Source organism: Pseudomyrmex gracilis, unplaced genomic scaffold (assembly GCF_002006095.1).
Source record: "Pseudomyrmex gracilis isolate BER0280 unplaced genomic scaffold, ASM200609v1 scaffold_65, whole genome shotgun sequence".
NCBI classification, from domain to species: Eukaryota; Metazoa; Arthropoda; class Insecta; order Hymenoptera; family Formicidae; genus Pseudomyrmex; species Pseudomyrmex gracilis.
Window position 1 is genome coordinate 598464 of NW_018020649.1, and position 19117 is coordinate 617580.

At 43.8% G+C, this 19117-nt stretch overlaps 1 protein-coding gene across 1 annotated transcript in view; it reads left to right on the forward strand.

Annotated features, from left to right (window-relative positions):
* Window positions 1-19117, forward strand: part of LOC109854418 (E3 ubiquitin-protein ligase MIB1) — a 353567-nt gene that overhangs the window by 330487 nt on the left and 3963 nt on the right. Inside the window, exon 10 of the mRNA XM_020427486.1 lies at window positions 18790-19009. Within this exon, the coding sequence (XP_020283075.1) occupies window positions 18790-19009 (220 nt within the window). The remainder of the gene's footprint in view (window positions 1-18789; window positions 19010-19117) is intronic.

The window sequence follows — 19117 nt, forward strand, 5'->3', positions numbered from 1 at the left end:
AGAGAGAGAGAGAGAGAGAGAGAGAGAGAGAGAGAGAGAGAGAGAGAGAGAGAGAGAGAGAAGAGAGGAGGGCGAGAGAGCTCGAGAGTTAGGCGGCTCCAAGAAACTAGGAAAGCTGACGTTTCGCTTACGTGCGGAAACTGGCAAGCGTGCGGATATATTCTCTCGTCTAGATGGATTTATCGAGCGAGCATCGAGAGCCTTCCATTGAAAACGACGAAAATTGGACGGACGTACTGTGCGCGGAAAAAAAAAAAGAGAAGGAAACAGAGATGAAAGGGGGAGGGTATAGAGGGGCGCTACATACACACACGATGCACGTCGCGCAGGGTGCATTTCGAGTTCTACCACGTCGCGTTCACGATGTCGCCGATGGGCCCGTTTTTCCGGACGAGAGATAGTCTCGGCGCGAGAGGCGCGCGCGCGCTTCGTGACTCAATCTGGAAATCGTCCGCGGAGGTTGACTTTGATAAACGTACGCGGCACGGACGGGCTCTTTCCGCGGTAATCCGGAAGTCCTGCTTGGCTCGGGACAACTCCGAAATTCGCGAGGACGGGCCGCAGCAATTCTTTCGCGAAACGCTGACGTTTGCATTGATCGTATACGTCGTGATACGAAGTATCGATAAAAAAAAGATCGTTCGAGAAATCGGAATTGATCTCTGGGTGTGATTCAGAAACAAGATGACGAATCTTTTTCCACATGTGTGTGCATATATATATTTATTGACAAAAGTGTGATGACAATTGTTTTTTTTTTTTCACATTACAAATATATTTTACAAATTCACCCTAGATATAGACTTTAACAAACAGTTTTGGAAATGAGAAAGAGACGGAGAAGGAGGGGGGAAGGACGCGAAACCCTTGTCCGCGGAATGAAACATGTCGATATCGAAATTCGGTTAACTACACGAGTGTCCGGTGGCCATTCACTGACAAGACACAGGAACATCTGGTAATTAATGGGAGGTGGATCTTAATTAGTACAATCTCAGCGCCTGCCCACCCACCTGCGTCGTTTCTGGCCGCGTGTCCCCTAAATACCGTCTGTTACTACAGGAGAGACACCCGTGGGAATAAGATAACGTTCTCCCGCGTAGACCGAATGCAATTTCTGATGGCGCACGCAGCAGCCACATGTGCGGAGGAGCGCACACAATTATCAGAGAAAATATTTTTATTCTTTAGATTCTTATCTATATATACAAAAAAAAGCGTGTTTGATATTTTTACACAATACGCAGGACACATTATCCTAGTCGAGACATTTTTCTGTTGTCTGTGCGGTCAATCAGAATTTTTCCATTGTTATCGGAATGTGTTTCCATTGTCTCTGCTGTTTCCCCAACTCCGCGGCACTAAACACGTTTTTACGACAACTCAACCAGGCGAGAAGAATACAACGTGACACTTTTGAAACAACAACGTGTGTGTGTGTGTGTGTGTGTTTACTTCTATTACGTTAAAGAACAACGTCTCTCTCTCTCTTTCTCTCTCTCGCTTTTCCGCGGCTATCTCTCTGAATCTTTTCTCGCGCTAATTCAACCAGTTCGATGAGGTGTCGTGTACCGTAGGGCCTTCCCGTAGTCCGGCTGCATCGCGCGCGTAACGGCCGCTATTCCAATCGTCATAAATTGTCGCGGCGAACGTGACGATCGTACCGAGCAGCCAATACACCCGCGCGATTCTGTCATTCGACCCTCGTATAACCACCGGGGGGGGGGGGGGAGAGGGTCGCTACGTAACTCTCCTTCTCCTCCGTGGAGCTTTTGACCACCGATTCGTCTCTGCCATACTGCGTTTATCGACCTGCCGAAAACGTGCCAAGGTTGCACCCAAGGTATCCGTGATTATCGCCGAGAAACGTCGCGCGAGATTCACACTTTGAACTCTGGTCCCGCCACACCGCGGGATAACTTTCCCAAACTCTCTCTCGACAGACAGCTCTTTCGATGACGTCTTTGACACGCGCGCGCGATCCAAGTTCGGTTCTCGGTTGAAGCATTGATCTTTTCTTACATAACAGTCCCATCCTTCAAAAAATTGAGAGAGAAAGAGAGAATTCCACGTCTGGCAATTGACTTTAAATTAAGTTGGAGAATCTGTAGATTATAGAGGAAGATTTTATCTCTCTCTCTCTCTTTTGAGAATTTTATTTCCTTTCTCTTTTTTTTTTTTTTTTTTGGCAAAGTTTTCCTAGTTTAATAGATTCGTTTGAGCAACGTTATTACCCGCTGGCGATTAGCATAATCGGGCGGGTCCGTGTAACACGTACGGCAAATAGACAAAACTCGACGGGCAACGCCAATTAGCAGGTGCCGACGTTAATGCAAATGGCGGCATTAGCCGATAATACCGCGAGTAATATTATTATTTCACGGCAATAATATCACCGTAATTCATTCGGCTTAATCAAGAGCATTACTGCCGGGGAGAAGCGCGCAAACCTATTTTACCGTCAATAAATTTGCACCCACCTATGCGAGAACGCGCGACGTTCCCCTTCCCCGCCGTCCGCGGGCCAAATCGCGTTCGTCAAAATTCGCGAGACCAAGCATCGAGACCGAATTGCGTCAACAATCGAATAATCGAGTATATCGATATGCTCTGACAGTAGAAAAAAAAAATCTACAGTGTGTGTGTGAAAAATAACAAAAAATTTTATCCCGTTGGACAGTTTTGTTTGCAAGATTACAGGGTGGGTCATAACTTGCACATTCACCGATTCGCGTTGCTCGCTGATGCGATCAAAATTCGCCGCTGTTCGGTCACGCAAACCATAATAATCGGTCGCGTCACTGACGTCACTGACCATCGATCGGCACTGCATTTTTGTTGTTGTTTTTTTTTTTTTTTTTTTTTGTTTCTTTACTGCGCACCAAAACCAAATAACGTGCAACGTACTTTCGAAGTGCGATCGCGGGAGATTGCACATGCAGCCGCGTACGTCACCCGCCTCCGTCAGCCAATAAGCACGGGGCAACCCGGTCGCTGGCCTGTGCGCGCAAACCGGAAATAGATCCTGTAACCGGAGAACTTATTTCTGGAAACATGGCGGGCGGTTGTGCGTGGATCCTATTTCGGGGCGCGAAAACAGCCGCGTGCCGTCCTCTTCTTGCCGCCCGTCTGCTTTCTTTGCCGTCTCGTTTTTCGACGTCGCTGCAATCAAATCAAGAGATTGAAAATCCAACGAAGACAATCACGACTGCGAGAGATAATTTTTTGCGTACGAGCAGACAAAATGCTAAACTACTGAAAAGTTATTGATACAGAGAGAGGTATAATATAAATAAACAACGAGACAGAGAAAGAAAGAGAGAGAGAGAGAGAGAGAGAGAGAGAGAGAGAGAGAGAGAGAGAGAAAGAGAGAGAGAGTTCTGTCATCGAGCATGATAAGCTTGAAGAACTCGTTCTCTGTAAAGCTAATAAAAGTGGTGACCACATGACAGCGGCACCAAAGCCATAAATAGAGGGGACCATATGTACGTGGAGCGATGCCTGGGCAACACCGACGTCTCTTACGCGAAAGCAGTCTATTTCTGGCGGCTGAACGATATTGCCGACTCTAGAAACTGCATCGCAGAAGACGCATTTCTCCGGGTGAAAGATTTTCTTCGAGCGCACCATTTGTTTGAGCGGACATTCTTTACGCGACACTATTATATACGTTCGTTGTTGTACAAGATCCTTCCGTGTTGTTCTTCCTGTTCTTCTCGCTTCTTATTTTTTTTTTTTTTTTTTTTTTTACGACCAATTTTCTTCGTCATTCATTGATGACGACACAACTCCAGGAAAATCTTCGAAGATTGTGATTTTTCAGCGATGACTCCCGATGACTTACCAGGCGCAGCTCCATACTTCTTTACATTCCATATGTCACATTTACTATGGGAAGTAAGGAAGCACGGAACGGTCGCCCGGTGTTGAGGACCAAGATGATGACCACTTGAGTTACGAGTTCGTTTCCGGTTCGCCCGCCGCATTCGTGTTCTGGACAATATCTTGGCACACCTTGGCACCGGTGTCCTTGCCACAACCTTGTCTCTTACATCGCAGTTACGTAATCCAATCAAGATTCCCGAGAACGATTCTGAAGAACACTCTTCGGAGAAGAGTATCCCCAAGCGCGTCGAAACACACGCTGCGTTACTCTCTCGTTCCGGAAGCAGCTCCTGGAAGGCAGCTTCCGCGGGCGCGTATCGACGGCGGGATTATCCGACGAATTCTACGACGGGGGTCGCGGGCGATCAGAGTCGAGAGACAGCGGCCCGGGCCACTTCTTCCTCAAGACTTTCGTATCCAGCCAACCCGGGTGACCGCTTCGGACTGAATGCTGCCAAAGAGTCGAGCACGGTCGGCTTCGGAACGAGCCCTCTAAAAATGGCTGCACAGATCCCATTGGCCTCTCCTCTCGAGTCACGAGGAGTCCGACACCCCCCTCGTCGTCGTGTGCACATGTAAGCTTACACTCGAGGCGACTAGCACGCGACGGCTCGGCTCGGCTCGGCTCAGCTTTAGCTTCTCGGCTCCCTCGCGTAGCGCCTCGCCGCGCCAAATTTGTCTTTATCCGAAAATAGTCAGTCCCACGGCTGCCACCACATGGCGTGACTATTCCTGGTCCAGACTCGAGTGATAACTTACCCATGCTTCTCTGTCTCGTTTCTCTCCTCCTTTTTCTGCTTCTTCTTCTCCTCCTCTTCCTCCTCCTCCTCCTCCCCCTCCTCTTCTTCCTCTTCATCTTCGTATTCTTCTTTTCTTCTATCGCTTTTTCTGCCGCGCATATACAATGCGATACTTGATGCTTCCTAGTGGACACGAGTCGAACGCAGATGTTGCAGAGCGAAAAAAATTTAATAAAACTTGCAAATTTTGTTTATAATTTTTTTTTTACACAATCAAAAACATCTGGACGTAAAAAGAAAACTGTGTGTGTGTGTGTGTGAAGTTTATAACAAACACATTTTCAGTTCTGTAAATAATTGAAAAAGCTTTGCGAAGTGTCACTCGTATGAATGTTCTCGTCAATAAAATTTTTAACCGGCTTTGTCAACCGGATATTAACGCAATCGTGTCGGCACGACGACTTGGATTCATCAGAGACTGCATTTGTGATTCTCATTTCTCATTGGTTGGATTTTTTTAATCCTACGTAACGCACTGATATTTCGGGGGTGGAACATTTGGCAGCTGCTATTGGCGGCCGCGAGCAGATGTCTTCGAGAATTCCGGTGTGTCTGTCCGCGAGAGGTGCCAGCTAGCGCGAAGAAGAAAAAAAAAACATAGTCGCATCATAGTCGACGTTAATTGTCGCGCCGGATTGTTACAAAAACGCGAATTGTTATCGCGTTATCGTTGGTGTTAATTACGATGTATTTTCCCTTTTCGCTGGCTGAGTCCTCGACTCGGTGACTCGGTCATACATCGTTTACAATGACGATGATGAAAAAAAAAAAACAAAAAACAACACAGTAAAAATGCAGAGCTGAGTTGCACGATCGTGTTCGCCGCGACATTATTTATAGAAAGATATGCACGCGACGATAATGGCCGCTGGCTAGCGGCCAGCGCTTCTGCGATTTAGTATCGCGCAGCGAAGCGATTAATTTCAATTTTATACTTTGTTTGGACGACCGGGTCGCGCGCGCGGCTACTTTATAATCAACCGCCTTTGGCATTTACGCGTTTAATGACTCTACGTGTTTGTAACGTTTTTTTCCGAATTTCGACGAATTTTTCGAACAACGAAACGCGAGACACATTGGCGCGCGATCGCGTAGGTAGGTGACTGTCGGTGAATGGGAGCTTGGAATCGGGCGCGAACTTGGTCCCGTTATTCTGGAATATACACCCTCCCGTTGTACATGTTGTTCCAAGAACGCCAAGAATGCTGTTGATAATGCGATACCAAAATATATCTTGACAAACAAGAGACCGCCGAGATGATGTTGTGGATCCTCAGCTTCCAAATGGCGAAAGTCCAACATTTTTTTCACGTAAAAAGCAATAAAAAAAAAAAAAAAAAAAAAAAAAAAAAAAAAAACAATTTAATACCAGCAACAAAATTGTTGATTTAAATTATTATCTCGAGGGATCTCGCTGATATCTTCAACCCTTTGTGTCTGTACGCGCGAGATAATGGAAATAAATTTGCGTCACACCGCGAGCTCGTATTAAATTTCAAGCAAAAGTGTCAAATCACAGATTTACCGCCGCAATTAATAGGATTCTAACGAGCACAATTCTCTCAGAGACGATGAAGTTCGAGCATATCTTGATGTCATCTACTCGAGAAGTGAGTATAACTGCGATTAAAGAAGATCCTTACCTGTGCTCTCGCCGGGCACATTACAACACATTTCGGTTCTCTCCGTGCCTAACAGTCTGAGGAATGGGGATGAAAGCTCGTAAATCCTTCGTGCAAGTTGAACGTCCAACTTCTCTCCCCGACGACATCGGCTGCTGACGCATCTGTCAACGGCAGATTCCCTCGACGAATTCGGAATCCATTTTTCCCCGAGGGAAAAGTTTAAACGGAGTGCTCGGTCGAGATGCATATCTCGTACGTACGATAAACTCACGATGTCACTTTTACCGGACGACTTTCCGAGATGAAGAAGAACCTGGTCGAGACGGTCGGCTACGGCGTCTAAAATTACTGGCAACCGAAGACGATGCATCCGCGAAGTCGACGCGGCGCGGTGAGCCGTGCGAAACGAGTCTACGCGCTAATGTCGTCCCTATTTTTGGACCCCATCGTGTCGTCGTCGTCGTCGTCGTCTTCGTCGTCGTCGTCGTCTTCGTCGTCGTCGTCGTCGTCGTTGTCGTCGTCGTTTTCGTCTTCGTCGTCGGCATCAACGTCGGCGTCGTGACGGAGATGACTCGCTGAGGCGCAAGAAGAAGAACAAACGCCGAGCATTTTTTTCTAATCTTCCAAGTTATAAATCATATTGTTCAAGATATATTTCATTGCAAAAATAATACTACAAGCCAAATAAAACAGTGAACGTGATATTTGAATTTTCCAAGACCGAATGAATTTGCAAGAAAAAAAAAAGATAAAACACACATCGTATCAAACTTGTTCTAACGAGACATCGATTCTAAATTAAGGAGCTTATAATAAGGAGGAGACACTTGACACTTGCTCTTGTGTGTCTATCGTCGAAATAATCTAACAATTTTAGCATGCGGCACATCGCAGAGAATAATTAAAGAGAACGGTCGCGTCTCTCCTCGCGTTTGTCGTGACGAGGGGTCAGAAGAGAGGGGAGGGGAAGTTTTCCCTTAGCGGAGGCGCCGCAGCCCCCGCCGTTCGTGTATCGGGTTACAAGTTCGTCGTTGAAAATAGCCTTTACTCGCGTACTAATGGCAAAGACTCGAAGCAACCCGGAGGCCGGTGTGGTACACGACGAGGTCGAAAGCCGCACGCTCTCTTTCTCTCGGAAGAGTTGTTGAGCGCGCGGCCGCGCTGATGAAAGAAAACCGCGGGAAAACCCCCATGGAAAGGAACGCGAATTGCCGCACCGCTAATTAATTATTATCGTTAATTTAGCGCGGGAGATGGAACGTCGTCCGGAGCGAAGTGACTTCCTTTTAATTTTATTTATTTATTTATTTATTTATTTTTTTTGTTTCTATAATTTTATCGGGGGCGTAATTTTTTTGACTTTGTTTGATGAAGAGATCGCATTTTCGAGATCAAAACATACGCGCGAATAAATTTACATAGAATTGACGTTTGACATTTGTATGTAGCGCGTATTGCGACACAAAAGAAAAGACGATAGCTGCGTCTCGCTCCTCTTTCTCTCTCTCTCTCTCTCTCTCTCTTTCTTTATTTCGATATCTATTCCATTCTCTCTTTCCGCTAACTCTCTCTCGTCGCAATTTCATTCTCGCACAGCATCGTAACAGCCGCTGGCGCTTCTACGCTCGCGAATAGAGACAAGACAACGATGACGATGACGACGACGACGACGACGACGACGGCGCGAGTTCCTAGAAGATTTCCAATATCATTGGAATTCTATGCGCGGCTATGTCGAGACCGATATTTACCTACATCGAATCATATCTCGAAATTACTTTTACCTTCCTTTGGATACGCCACGAACGTTCCACTTGCAATCTCTCAAGTTCGTAAAAGGAATCACCAGCTGCTCTTGTTGCTTTGATCCTTTCAATTATCCGGATCGCGTATTTACCCACAAAGCTTTTGACCTTTGAGATATCCGAAGGAATATGTTTAAAAAGATCAAGGGGGGAGGGAGAGAAGGAGGCTGAAAACTTTAACGCGGAGTAAATAAAAGTTTTTCGTTTCTTGCGCGCGTTTTGTCAGGTCGCAATTTTCTCTTTTTTTTTTTACTTTGAAAAACTTTCGTCAAAAACGTCATGCTCGCGAATATATAGACATGATAAAACCAACGCCAGAAAGATTCGCATCATCGTTTTTTGAAATCCAACGCGTTTCCCGCAAAGATGTGATCGCTTTGACGCGACAAATATCTTAAAAACACAAACGCGACTCGCGCGTATCCCCCCCCCCGTCTCGAGATATCGCGAGTTTTATTTTTCTTATTTGATCCTCGGAGGGACGTAAATAGGTTTTGGTTTCAATTTTGTAGAAAAAGCCCTTTCAAAACTCTTTAGAAAACACCGGTGTTTCCGGCTCACATTGTATGGATTTTCTGGGAACGTCCTGAGAACGAAAAAGCGGAAGCTTTGCGCCGGGAAGCCGGGGCGAGACGCGAGGGAGGAAAAACATAAAGGGCCCCGAAAGAAGCCACTTTTCAGGCGTCTAGAAAACCCCCGGAGTAAGAAACCGAGATATGTCACCCCGGCGATCACGGGGGCGGAACGTTGCCCGAATTTTTTTGCCCCCGTGACAAATCTGTAACTTTATTCGAGAGCGACGTTGAGATAAGTTAATGCTGTTTGTCTCGCGAGTTATAGAGACGCGCGAATTGCACGCGGCCAAAAAGTTTTCGAAAACACAAACAAATAGCCGCGTGCGCCCCGCTTTGCTATCCGAAAGCGGATCAAGGATGGACGTTGTGTGAAATGACGTTTCGATCGCGTCATCGTCTTGTTTCTTTAATTGTCCTCACACCACACACGTGCACGTATCGAAGAAGATACAAGCAATTTTTATTACTTTTTTTTTTTTAATTTATTTAATTTTCTAGAGAATATCTGTGTAATATATAAGAAAAAAAAAGAGAAAGAGCTTGTTGCGACATTTACGTGTATCGAACTCACACATTTGTTATAAACAAAAAAAAAGAAATTAATTTCTCAAAGAAGTCACGTAATTGTTTTCGTGACTTTTAAAATCTGCACATTTGCCGACTTCCGAAATAACAACAAAATGGTTAATGGAGGTTAATGGGGAATGTGGATTGATCGATTCAGCAAAAATACGTATTCACGTTAACGATGATAGGGGGAAAACCTCCCGCGCGAGGTTACGGATGTACGGCAATGTATGCGAGCAAAAAAATTGTGCGGATAATACTCTCGAATGTGCATCGCGGCGCGGAATTCGATATCGTCGGATGGGAATAAACGCTTTTTACGCAGCACTTTCGTGTTTGTCCTCTCGATAAGAGAGCGCGCGATCGGTTTCGGGGCGTTTTGTCTGCGTCAGACTACGAATCGAATCCGAAACCGATTTACCGTTCGGAATGGTAAAATTACAGTTTTGCGATGCGAGAACGGTAATATGCAAAATTGATTTTCACTCGCATATGCATTATTTACCGCAACGATTGTTTACCGCCGAGCAATAAAATAATCAATTTAATCGTCGAATAAATTTTTCGTTAGATAAAATTACAAAAGCAAAACATGCCAAAATTTCGTCGCATCCGTGATAATAAAATTCGTCGCAGTAAAATCCACGAGACGTATGTCCGTCTTTCGGTTTTTTTTTTTTTTTTTCCACACGCTTTTTCGGAAATCTGGCGTTTCGCCAATGCGCGAGAAACCGGAAGAGTCGCTCGGACTAATGACAAGAGAGAGATTCAAAACACCGGATTATTACGGCCATTAAGAGCAGGCTCCTTGTCTTTTTTTTTTTTGCCCTCGAAGGAGAGACGGAGATACGGCGCTTTGAAACTCGGCACGAGTATCCGAAGCGGCGATTTAACGACGCAGTAAAACTTCCGCGAACTACGAATTTAAGGCGACGACGCGAGCATTAATGGGCGTATTAATTAAGGGCGCGTTAATTCCGATATCGCTCGGGAACTTTCCGCACGCCTATTCGCGATCTTCTGCATTTCTTGCACTCTCTTCTCTCTCTCTCTCTCTCTCTCTCTCTCTCTCTCTCTCTTTCTCTCTCGACGATAATCCCTGGTCTTAAAGCGCACTTACTTGGTAGGAGATACCTTCTCGGCTGGTACATCTTGTTGAAAAGAAACGGGGGCGCGCAGTAAGTGATTTATAAACTAAATACAAATTACAATTAAGTCACAATTGTATATGTAATTAAATTTATAAGTTTTTATTTAAGAAAAAATTAATGTCCGTAAAATATAAATGTGTTCGTGTTACTTTATACCACTGCTGGCGTGGAAAAACTTGTTAAGTTTTTGCAAAAATTAAGACTGTTATTTCGTCATCTCGCGCGTGTGTCATTTGAGAAAGAACTGTGTTGCGAAACGATAGAAAATAAAGTAAAAAGACTTGGACGCGTTCCCAGATCACAAATGCACGGTGACGTAAAGTCCATGACGGTGAATGATCGGTGCGGAAAATTTTTTTTTTTACTCGCGAGTCTTAGGCAGCCGCAATCGTTACTTCAGGACGCGCGATAATAATTAACGACGAACCATCCGATTGAGAAGCATTATTGCGGTCTCACTTAAAAACTTGCACATATTGTTTACGATATATTCTTCATATTCTTAGAGTGTGTTTTAAGAACAGCAAGTTTTGATTCTCGCAAACGGGTCTCCGAACAGATCTTCGGGGATGGATCGCGGACTTGCAGAAGCTAAGAGACGTAAACAGTTTTCCAGCACAGAGAAACGGGATATATATGTTTCAGAGAGCCAAAATATCTCTTCCTCCCGACACCTATACCTATGGCCGGCCGACTAAAGACAGATAGACGTGTTTTCGTCGGCGGAGAATCGAATAAGCAAAATAAACGGAACGGAACTCATTGAGGAAAAACGCGGCGTCGCCAACGTCACGCTCCGTCGTACTTCATGCCGGAATCATTTTCATTCCTTTTACCCTCTCGGGGATGAAGTGGAGCGAAAGGAAGCCGAAAACTTCTCACTCCCCCGTTTCAGGCGCGCGCGCGCACACATATTTTCCCGGCGAAAAACAGAATTGCTCGCCATCGGCCGTCGAGATCGTGTGCATCTCTCACGGAGTTATTAGACGGAATTATATAGAAACACGCGAGAGCGCAGAAGATTTCTTTAGCTAAATCACTTTACATTATTGCAAAAAATACAGATAAAATTTGTTCGATAGTAGATATTAGAATATAATACAGTACATTTTTTTTATTTTTTTATTTTTTTTTTGAAATTACGAACGCAACATAAAATTGCAGTTTCGGCGATTTTATAAACAAAATTTGACGCGCGCGCGCGCGCGCGCGCGTGTTTGCTGAGTTGCAAATGTTTTTATAATTGACATAACATCACTAGATTTATTTATTGCCAATTTTATTTGTTTGCTCGATTAAAACTTCCCATTTGAATGTGGCTTCGGTTAATGGGAGTGTCTCTTTCTCTCTCTCTCTCAACTCTCTCTTCGACAGTTTGTTAAACTTTATTTTTTATTACGTCAAAAAACCGCAGAGGTTTTATGGAGAATATGAGGATTCTCTTGTGTTTGTTTTACGCAATCAAAAAGTTTAATTACGCATGTTTTGATGCACGAGATACAAAGAACTTGGATAGGAATTAATTTTGTGATCGTAATTATGTGAGGCAAATAAAGATAATGACGATACCATATATTAATTTTGCGCCGTATAACGTCTGATGTTAATAACGATAGTACTCTAATATATATATGTGTATATATATATTTATATTTATATTTGTGATGTAGTATAAACAGCGTTCGATCATTAATAATTTCAATGCACAAATACTGACGGGAAAGTAGATAGAACAGTTGGAACCGATCTCGTGTTATTATACACAATACCTATAGCGCGAAAGGTGTATGAACACGCGTTTTTTCGAACTTACGTAAGTGTTGTATAATTAGCGAACGTTTTTGAAAATGTGTGTACGAGGTGCAGAAATAAAATTAAAATACAAATTCAAGAATTTGTTGTAGAAAGATATTAGGAAAAAAAATTAAAAAAGAAAAGAAAAAAAATACAACATTCACGTTGCACACTCGTTAAATTTCAATTTCAAGATGCTCAATTTGCTTATCGACGGTTTATTGATACGCTTTTATTGATACTTCCGTGATAATAAAATTTATATCTCTTAAAAAATTCAATTTTCCAGTTTGACGATTACCTCCCTGGAAGTCCTCCAGGTTTTCGTCCGCAGACGCGGGGACGCGAGATCCCGCCGATCTTTTCCCCTTTGGTTTGAATTAAAATAGCCGACGACGAGTGCAGCGATCACGGGTGACCTACCCCGTGGTTGGCGCACCTGCGACTCGTCTGGCGGTGCCATCGCCGTCATATTTTATGCCGAAGTCATTTCCATCGCCACGAGAAGAAGTTCCCACCCGCCGCTCCGTTCGTTCCCGCGTTTCTTTTGCAATAACTTTTAAAGGAACTCGGAATTAATATATTTTTTTCAGAAAGGCCGCTGGCACTTTCTCAGCCAGCGGTCTGTCTCTTTCTATTCGGTCGGGTATTGAACGCATAAATTATACGACTTCGCCGAGCGATCGAAGTATTTTCTTACTTTTCTCTCTCGTTTCTTTTTGCCATTTTTTTTTTCTTCTCTCTTTAGTGTCAAGTAATTTCTTCATTTCTCGTATAAGATTTTTTTTTTTGTTTTTTCGTTTTTCTTTCAAGCATTTTACGCGAACATTTTCCATCCTGTTTTTCTTCCAGCTAGCTCGGAGTGTGTGTTCAACGTCGCGACGCCGTTCGCATACCCGATCCGGGATGTTTCCACGCGACATCCAAACTCCGCGGATAAAATTAGTTGGTAGTTGTGATTTAGTTTAGGTTCGATTACCTGCCTTCCTCTCTTCTCTCGGTGCTCGAAACCCCCCTTCCTTTCATCATCCTCTTCTCTCTCTCTCTCTCTCTCTCTCTCTCTCTCTCCCTCTCTCTCTCTCTCTCTCTCTTTCTCTGCTCCGGCGCCGAGACTAATCCTTTCGTAGGTACTACCCTCCGGGAATTTCAATTTTCGTCACGGCGACGGCTGCGAGATTTCGTTAACCCATAACCTTTTCAGGAGATGAGCTTTTTCTCACATATGCAAATTTAAGAAATAACGAACTTGATTAAATGTAATACTTTTTACCCTGCTCTTTTTCGCGAGATGTAGCACTATGCATTAAAAATTAGCAAGTATAAAGTTGCCGGGGATAAGGAATATGAACGAAATTACCGATCCGATGGGTTTCTGTAATGTGATGCATTTAAGGGATAAGTCGTCAACGTAAACACGAAAGGGACGTACGAGAGTCGAATAATTCTGGCACACTCGATGTTTTTTTTTTTTTTTTTTTTTTTTTTCTGAACTTTTTGGAGAGCCGAGAGATTTTCTGTTACTCTCCGCTGGCGTTTTTACGAGAACGCACGTCTCTCTTTTCGCGAAAAAATCGGAAACGCTTGGCCGAGGAAGAGACGCGTCGCGAGGCAACGACGTCGAGGGAGGAAAAAGACACGAGGATGAGCTCCCTCTAGAAAGGAGAAACGAAATTAGAAGGACGCGGAGCACTTTGAGAACTTCCCCGCTTAATCCGCATCTAACTTCCGGTATTCGGTACTCACGGCAAATTCCAATTTTCGTCGGACACTTCGCCGATGAAGTTTCGCGAGACGACGTCGAAGGGTGGAAGCGCGCAAGCAAGCTTTGCGCGCGCGAGAGATTTCGATTTTTCTTCCGAAAGTTCTCTGCGGGTTTGATCCCGCGCAAGTCGCGCAAGAAAGAGAAACAAAATAAAAGCCGGGCGGAGAGGAGAGAGGAGCAAGAATGTAACTCGAGTGTACGGAAGCGGACGTTATCGGGGAGCGCGCACCAGCTTTTCTCTGGGTGCGCCAGCTTCGATAGAGACGCCCGGAAATTGCGTCATCGTATATATAGAACGGCCAACGTTCTTCATGGTTTCTGCATATTAAGAGCGCATCTATCCCTTCCCTCTCTCTCTCTCTCTCTCTCTTTTACTCTTTCGTCACCCACGAACGGACATTGCTGATTCGAGCCGGCTGCGCGTTCCTTCCGCGGTTCATCGAATCGACCGAATTCGCCGAATTCAAACACAGAGTTGATAGAGAGAGAACTGTCTCTGAAAGTCACTGTGAGAGTAGCGCGCACAGATAAAGTTGGATTTTTTTAAAGAGTTTTTATCAAACATTAAAATAATTTATTCTTAACGAAAAATGCAATCTTGCGACAAATATATATATATATATCTTGACAGTTTCTTGTCGCGAGATCATCCGCAGAAAAAATGTAGAACACAGACTTTTTTTCCCGTTGTTTTTTTCGTTTTCTTGAGAAAAAGAGAGAAGAGAGATTTGTGCTGTCGCCGAATATTAGAAGCTAATTTATCTCGCGCGAGATATATCGACACGGACGTGGCTGGGCGTGGCGCGAAAATTGGAGCTTTATTTATTGCGCGCGGAGTTTTGATCGGAATCGGATGACGCGCGAATGACTGATAGGAAATCTTCAAGCTCTTCGGCAATCGCCTGGTGTTGGTATAGTCGCGAGAGGAGTGCCACAAGCATTCAGGAGCAGGTAAACGAAAGGAAAGATAAATGGAATTCCGTCAGGAGAGAATTCCGCGAGGTTGCGGCTAATAAATGTTTTAGAGATCTTTGGAACCCACGCAGATTCTTGGTAATTCGTCGGCAAGTTAGTTGAGACGGTTTTTTATACACACTATAAAAATAAAAATGCGTGTACATCAATGGAATATAATTTCAATTAAGTCGTGTGTGTTTTTTTTTTTTTTTTTTTTTTTAGTTGGACACACTTACTGAAAATAATACGTACGTTCTGGTATATTATTCTTGTATTATTCTCGTATTAAATTTTTACCAGTGATTACCTTTTTCTTTTATTTTTCTATCACTCTCAGATTAATTTTCCGTTTCTACGACAATCCGACTCATTGTGGCCGCTTTCGAGATCATTCTCTCTCTCTCTCTCTTTCTTTCTCTCTTTGTCGGCTTCAAAATTCTCTCGATATCACTCGCGACGAAAAAGACGAATCGCAGCTGTGCAGCAGCAGCAGAAGCAAAACTACGGCGGCGGCGGCGGCGGCAGAATACCGAAATAATTTCGCGAGTTCACGCAACGCTATATTTAGCAAAACATCGCGGGCGATCGTCTCTCGCGTGTTTCGCTCATCCGATGATCTCTGCAACGCGATTGATGCAAAGATCGTGAAGCGCGCGGCGTTTCGATATCGAAACATCGGACCGACGTTATTCGATCAGCGCGACGACGGCCTATTTTTTTTTTTTTTTTTTTTATTCTCGGGTCAACTTTTCGCGCTCACATTGCCGCGTGCGCTCTTGTACGCGTCTTGTCAGTGCGTGTCAATTATATTTAGCGTGTCGCCGCGTGATCTCACTGACTCACTGTGCACGTCGCGAAAAACACACGGGAGACGGGAGACCTCGTCGAACTCGGTCGCGAGCAAGTGTGTACACGTCGGAAAGAATACTAGAGGAGGAGGCAAACGCGTGTTTTGTACGCGTTGGGCCATTGCAGAGACTCGTGTGGACTCTGCCGGCCGCGATGATGCCACGGCCGTCGCTGACTCACTAAATGCTCGATATATGCGTGCGCGATTTGTTACGCGCAAAACGAGCTCGATTCGCGTTCGTTCGTTCGTTCGCTTGCTCGCTCGCTCGCTCGCTCGCTCGCGTCAACGAGCGATTATATACGAAGTTTATTTGGAATTGTTTTCTTTTTGATCACAGAAAACGAAGTTATCGGACGTTAATCCGATTGATGCACGCGTCCAATTTGTTCGCATTTGTCCGATTTTCTGTACTATGCAGTTTGAGTCAAAGTTGATGACATTACGGCGCCGATTGCGAGATGAGATGATAAATGACGATTTAAGGTCGATTAATGAATCAGCCGCGAGCCGGAGAGATCTACCTATATGATCATCGACGATGACGTTCGCTGCAACAATATCGCGGTGGCACGTTGAAAGTATCTGATGATAGTTTATTGATGCCAATAAAGGAATAGAGACGTCGACTACCAGAGAGAGAGAGAAAGAGGACTTTTGTCCTCGTCGTAGTCGCGGAAAATTAATCGCGGTGATAATATCAAGACCGAGTACTATTATTTGTGTGCGCGTTGACGATTACGACGACGCGCGCGCGCGTCGCTTTGTTGTTGCGCGCGCGAAATGCGACAAAATGAAATTAAACCAGAGACTGACAGGGCGTAATAACCAGGGCGTCGCGCTCGCGGAACGCTTATTTCTATTTATTACATCGCGTGAAACTGCCGTTGTAATTGCGATAATTACCGGCAGCGTTAAATCAACGTGTTGTCGCGCGCCTTTCAACGCACGCAAATTTCTACTTAACGCGAAATCGCCGGCGCGAGAAGAGAATAAATACCGATGATATCGTATATTTCACTTTGTTATTTTTTTTTTTTTTTTTTTTAACAATCTCTCACGCAAGTTCTCATTTATTTGTAATCAAATGTAACACGCGGATGTCATTCGAAAACATATGTAACAGAGAGCGTAGTTTTTTTTTTCTTTTTTTTTTTTTACTCCCTTCGGTGTACTCTCGTCAGAATGAAGCGGACTTACAATCGCTGTGTTATTCCGATCGTTTTGATCGCAATTATTTTGACATTCTGAGAGAATTAAGAGCGAAAGAGAATATAAAACGTTATAGCGCGCAACAACGGGAGCGGAATAAAATCGCGGGACCGGTTAATGACGCGCAATAAAATCGCCCCGCGTTTGTCGAGTTACGTATCCCCGACATAATTGGCAAAGTAATCGATTTATAGTTATTAACGCGGTAACGGTAACATTCGCGATCATTTGCATATTCATGACAAGGAGAGAATCGGCCTCGATGCGCGCGATGCGCGCGATTGCGCTGTGCTTGAACTACCGCGCGCGCGGATCGCGCTTGAATGCAAAACGCGTGTTCCTTTTAGAACCGCGTTAATGAAAAACGACGCCGCTTACGCGTCGTAAAAATTTGATAGCCTCCCGCGCGAAACGGTCGCGGGAGACAACCACCGGTAACATCGCTACGAATTTAACGCAAACATCGTTTACTTCCCTCCCATCGTGACGCCGCATGCATACATTATTACGCTCGATAATACAAACAGCAGTCTCTCACAGAGAGATTGTTTAGTTATCAGATGATAAAATTGTTGTTTGTGCTAAGTGCAATTTATTTAAGCACACGCACAGACCTTTTTTTTTTTTTATTCTTTATATCGAAACAAAAATTTATATGCGATATAACTTAAAGTTATATAATTATATCATTTACTTTGTTTAAACTTTTATTGTTTTGGTATAAAAAAAAAAGAAATTTTATTAAAGATTAAAAATCACGAGAGGAAACGTTGGTAAACTAATCATTATTGTGCACTATTCTATTGTACGAACGCAAATAATTTGAACCAAAAAAATGATGCGTCTAATTAACCGAAATGTTCGCAAATTATAGGACTGGATTCCGCGAAGATATCATGGCATAATTTCTCTAAAAGATGATGCGGGGGAGGGGACGTGGTGTCCCCTTTTAGTGTTTTAGCGAGTTATCTCGAAACATATGCACGAGGCGTCACATATGTGACGAAACACATGCGTGTCTGTCATGCCCCAGCAGTGGCTACCGCCTCGAAGAGTTCCCCTCGGCGAAGACCCCGTCGAGAAACAGCTGTCCTCGTCTCTCTCACCATGAGGTCCCTGTATCGGATAATTAGAAATACGCGCGAGATACACGGAAGCAAAATCTAACAAGGAAATTCGACACATGGTGTCTCTCGAATTTCCAGAATATATAATACGTAGGCAAAAGATAAATTTGTTCTAATATTGTTGCAATATTTGCTTCGCGAAACACACAAAATCTACTCTACGGCGAAGGACGAAACGTCCGCGAGTGTAATTAACTTGAAATAACAACAGAAACGGGTGATTAAGAAATAAAATAAGGCGATTGAAACTAAAATAATATAATAATTAGTAAAATTAAAATAATATTTTTTGATAATATAATTTATTAAAAATAAAAAGTAAACATTGCGATGTATGAAATAAAGACGTTTTTTTTTCAATGTTTAATATTACAGTCGAACTCGAATTTCAAGAGAACAGCTAAAATCTTTGAGTTGTAGAGGTTTCGACTTATCGAAGCGCTTTTTTCCTTTCCGCGGAGCGGAAGGAAGTGAATAAAATTTTTGTCTTACAAAAGTTTTCGAGAAGTTATCGATTTGACCGTATATGGTTTTGAAAAAAACACGGAAATTAATAATAAAAGCAACACGTTGCAGAGTAACGAGAAAATAATTTGCGTGACGAGAATAATTTAATTTATTCTGAAAATGTTGAATTGTTGTTCGCTTTTATAATTTTTCCGTCTCAATCTTTCGGTTTCAGCGCGATGAGAGTGCTGCTCTCCAAATTGCCGCGACCTTGGATCGTTGACGAGAAGAAGGACGACGGTTACACGGCCCTTCACCTGGCAGCTCTCAACAATCATGTGGAAGTCGCCGAACAACTGGCACGCGCCGGAAAGGCCGATCTGGACTTGCAGAACGTGAACTTGCAGACCGCTCTGCATCTAGCGGTTGAGCGTCAACACACGCAAATAGTTCGGGTACGTGTTTTTTGCATAAAATATCAAGAAATCACACGATGAGCAATAATTAAAATCGTGATTCAGGAATTTATCACAAATTTCTAACAAACATCTGACAATAAAAAA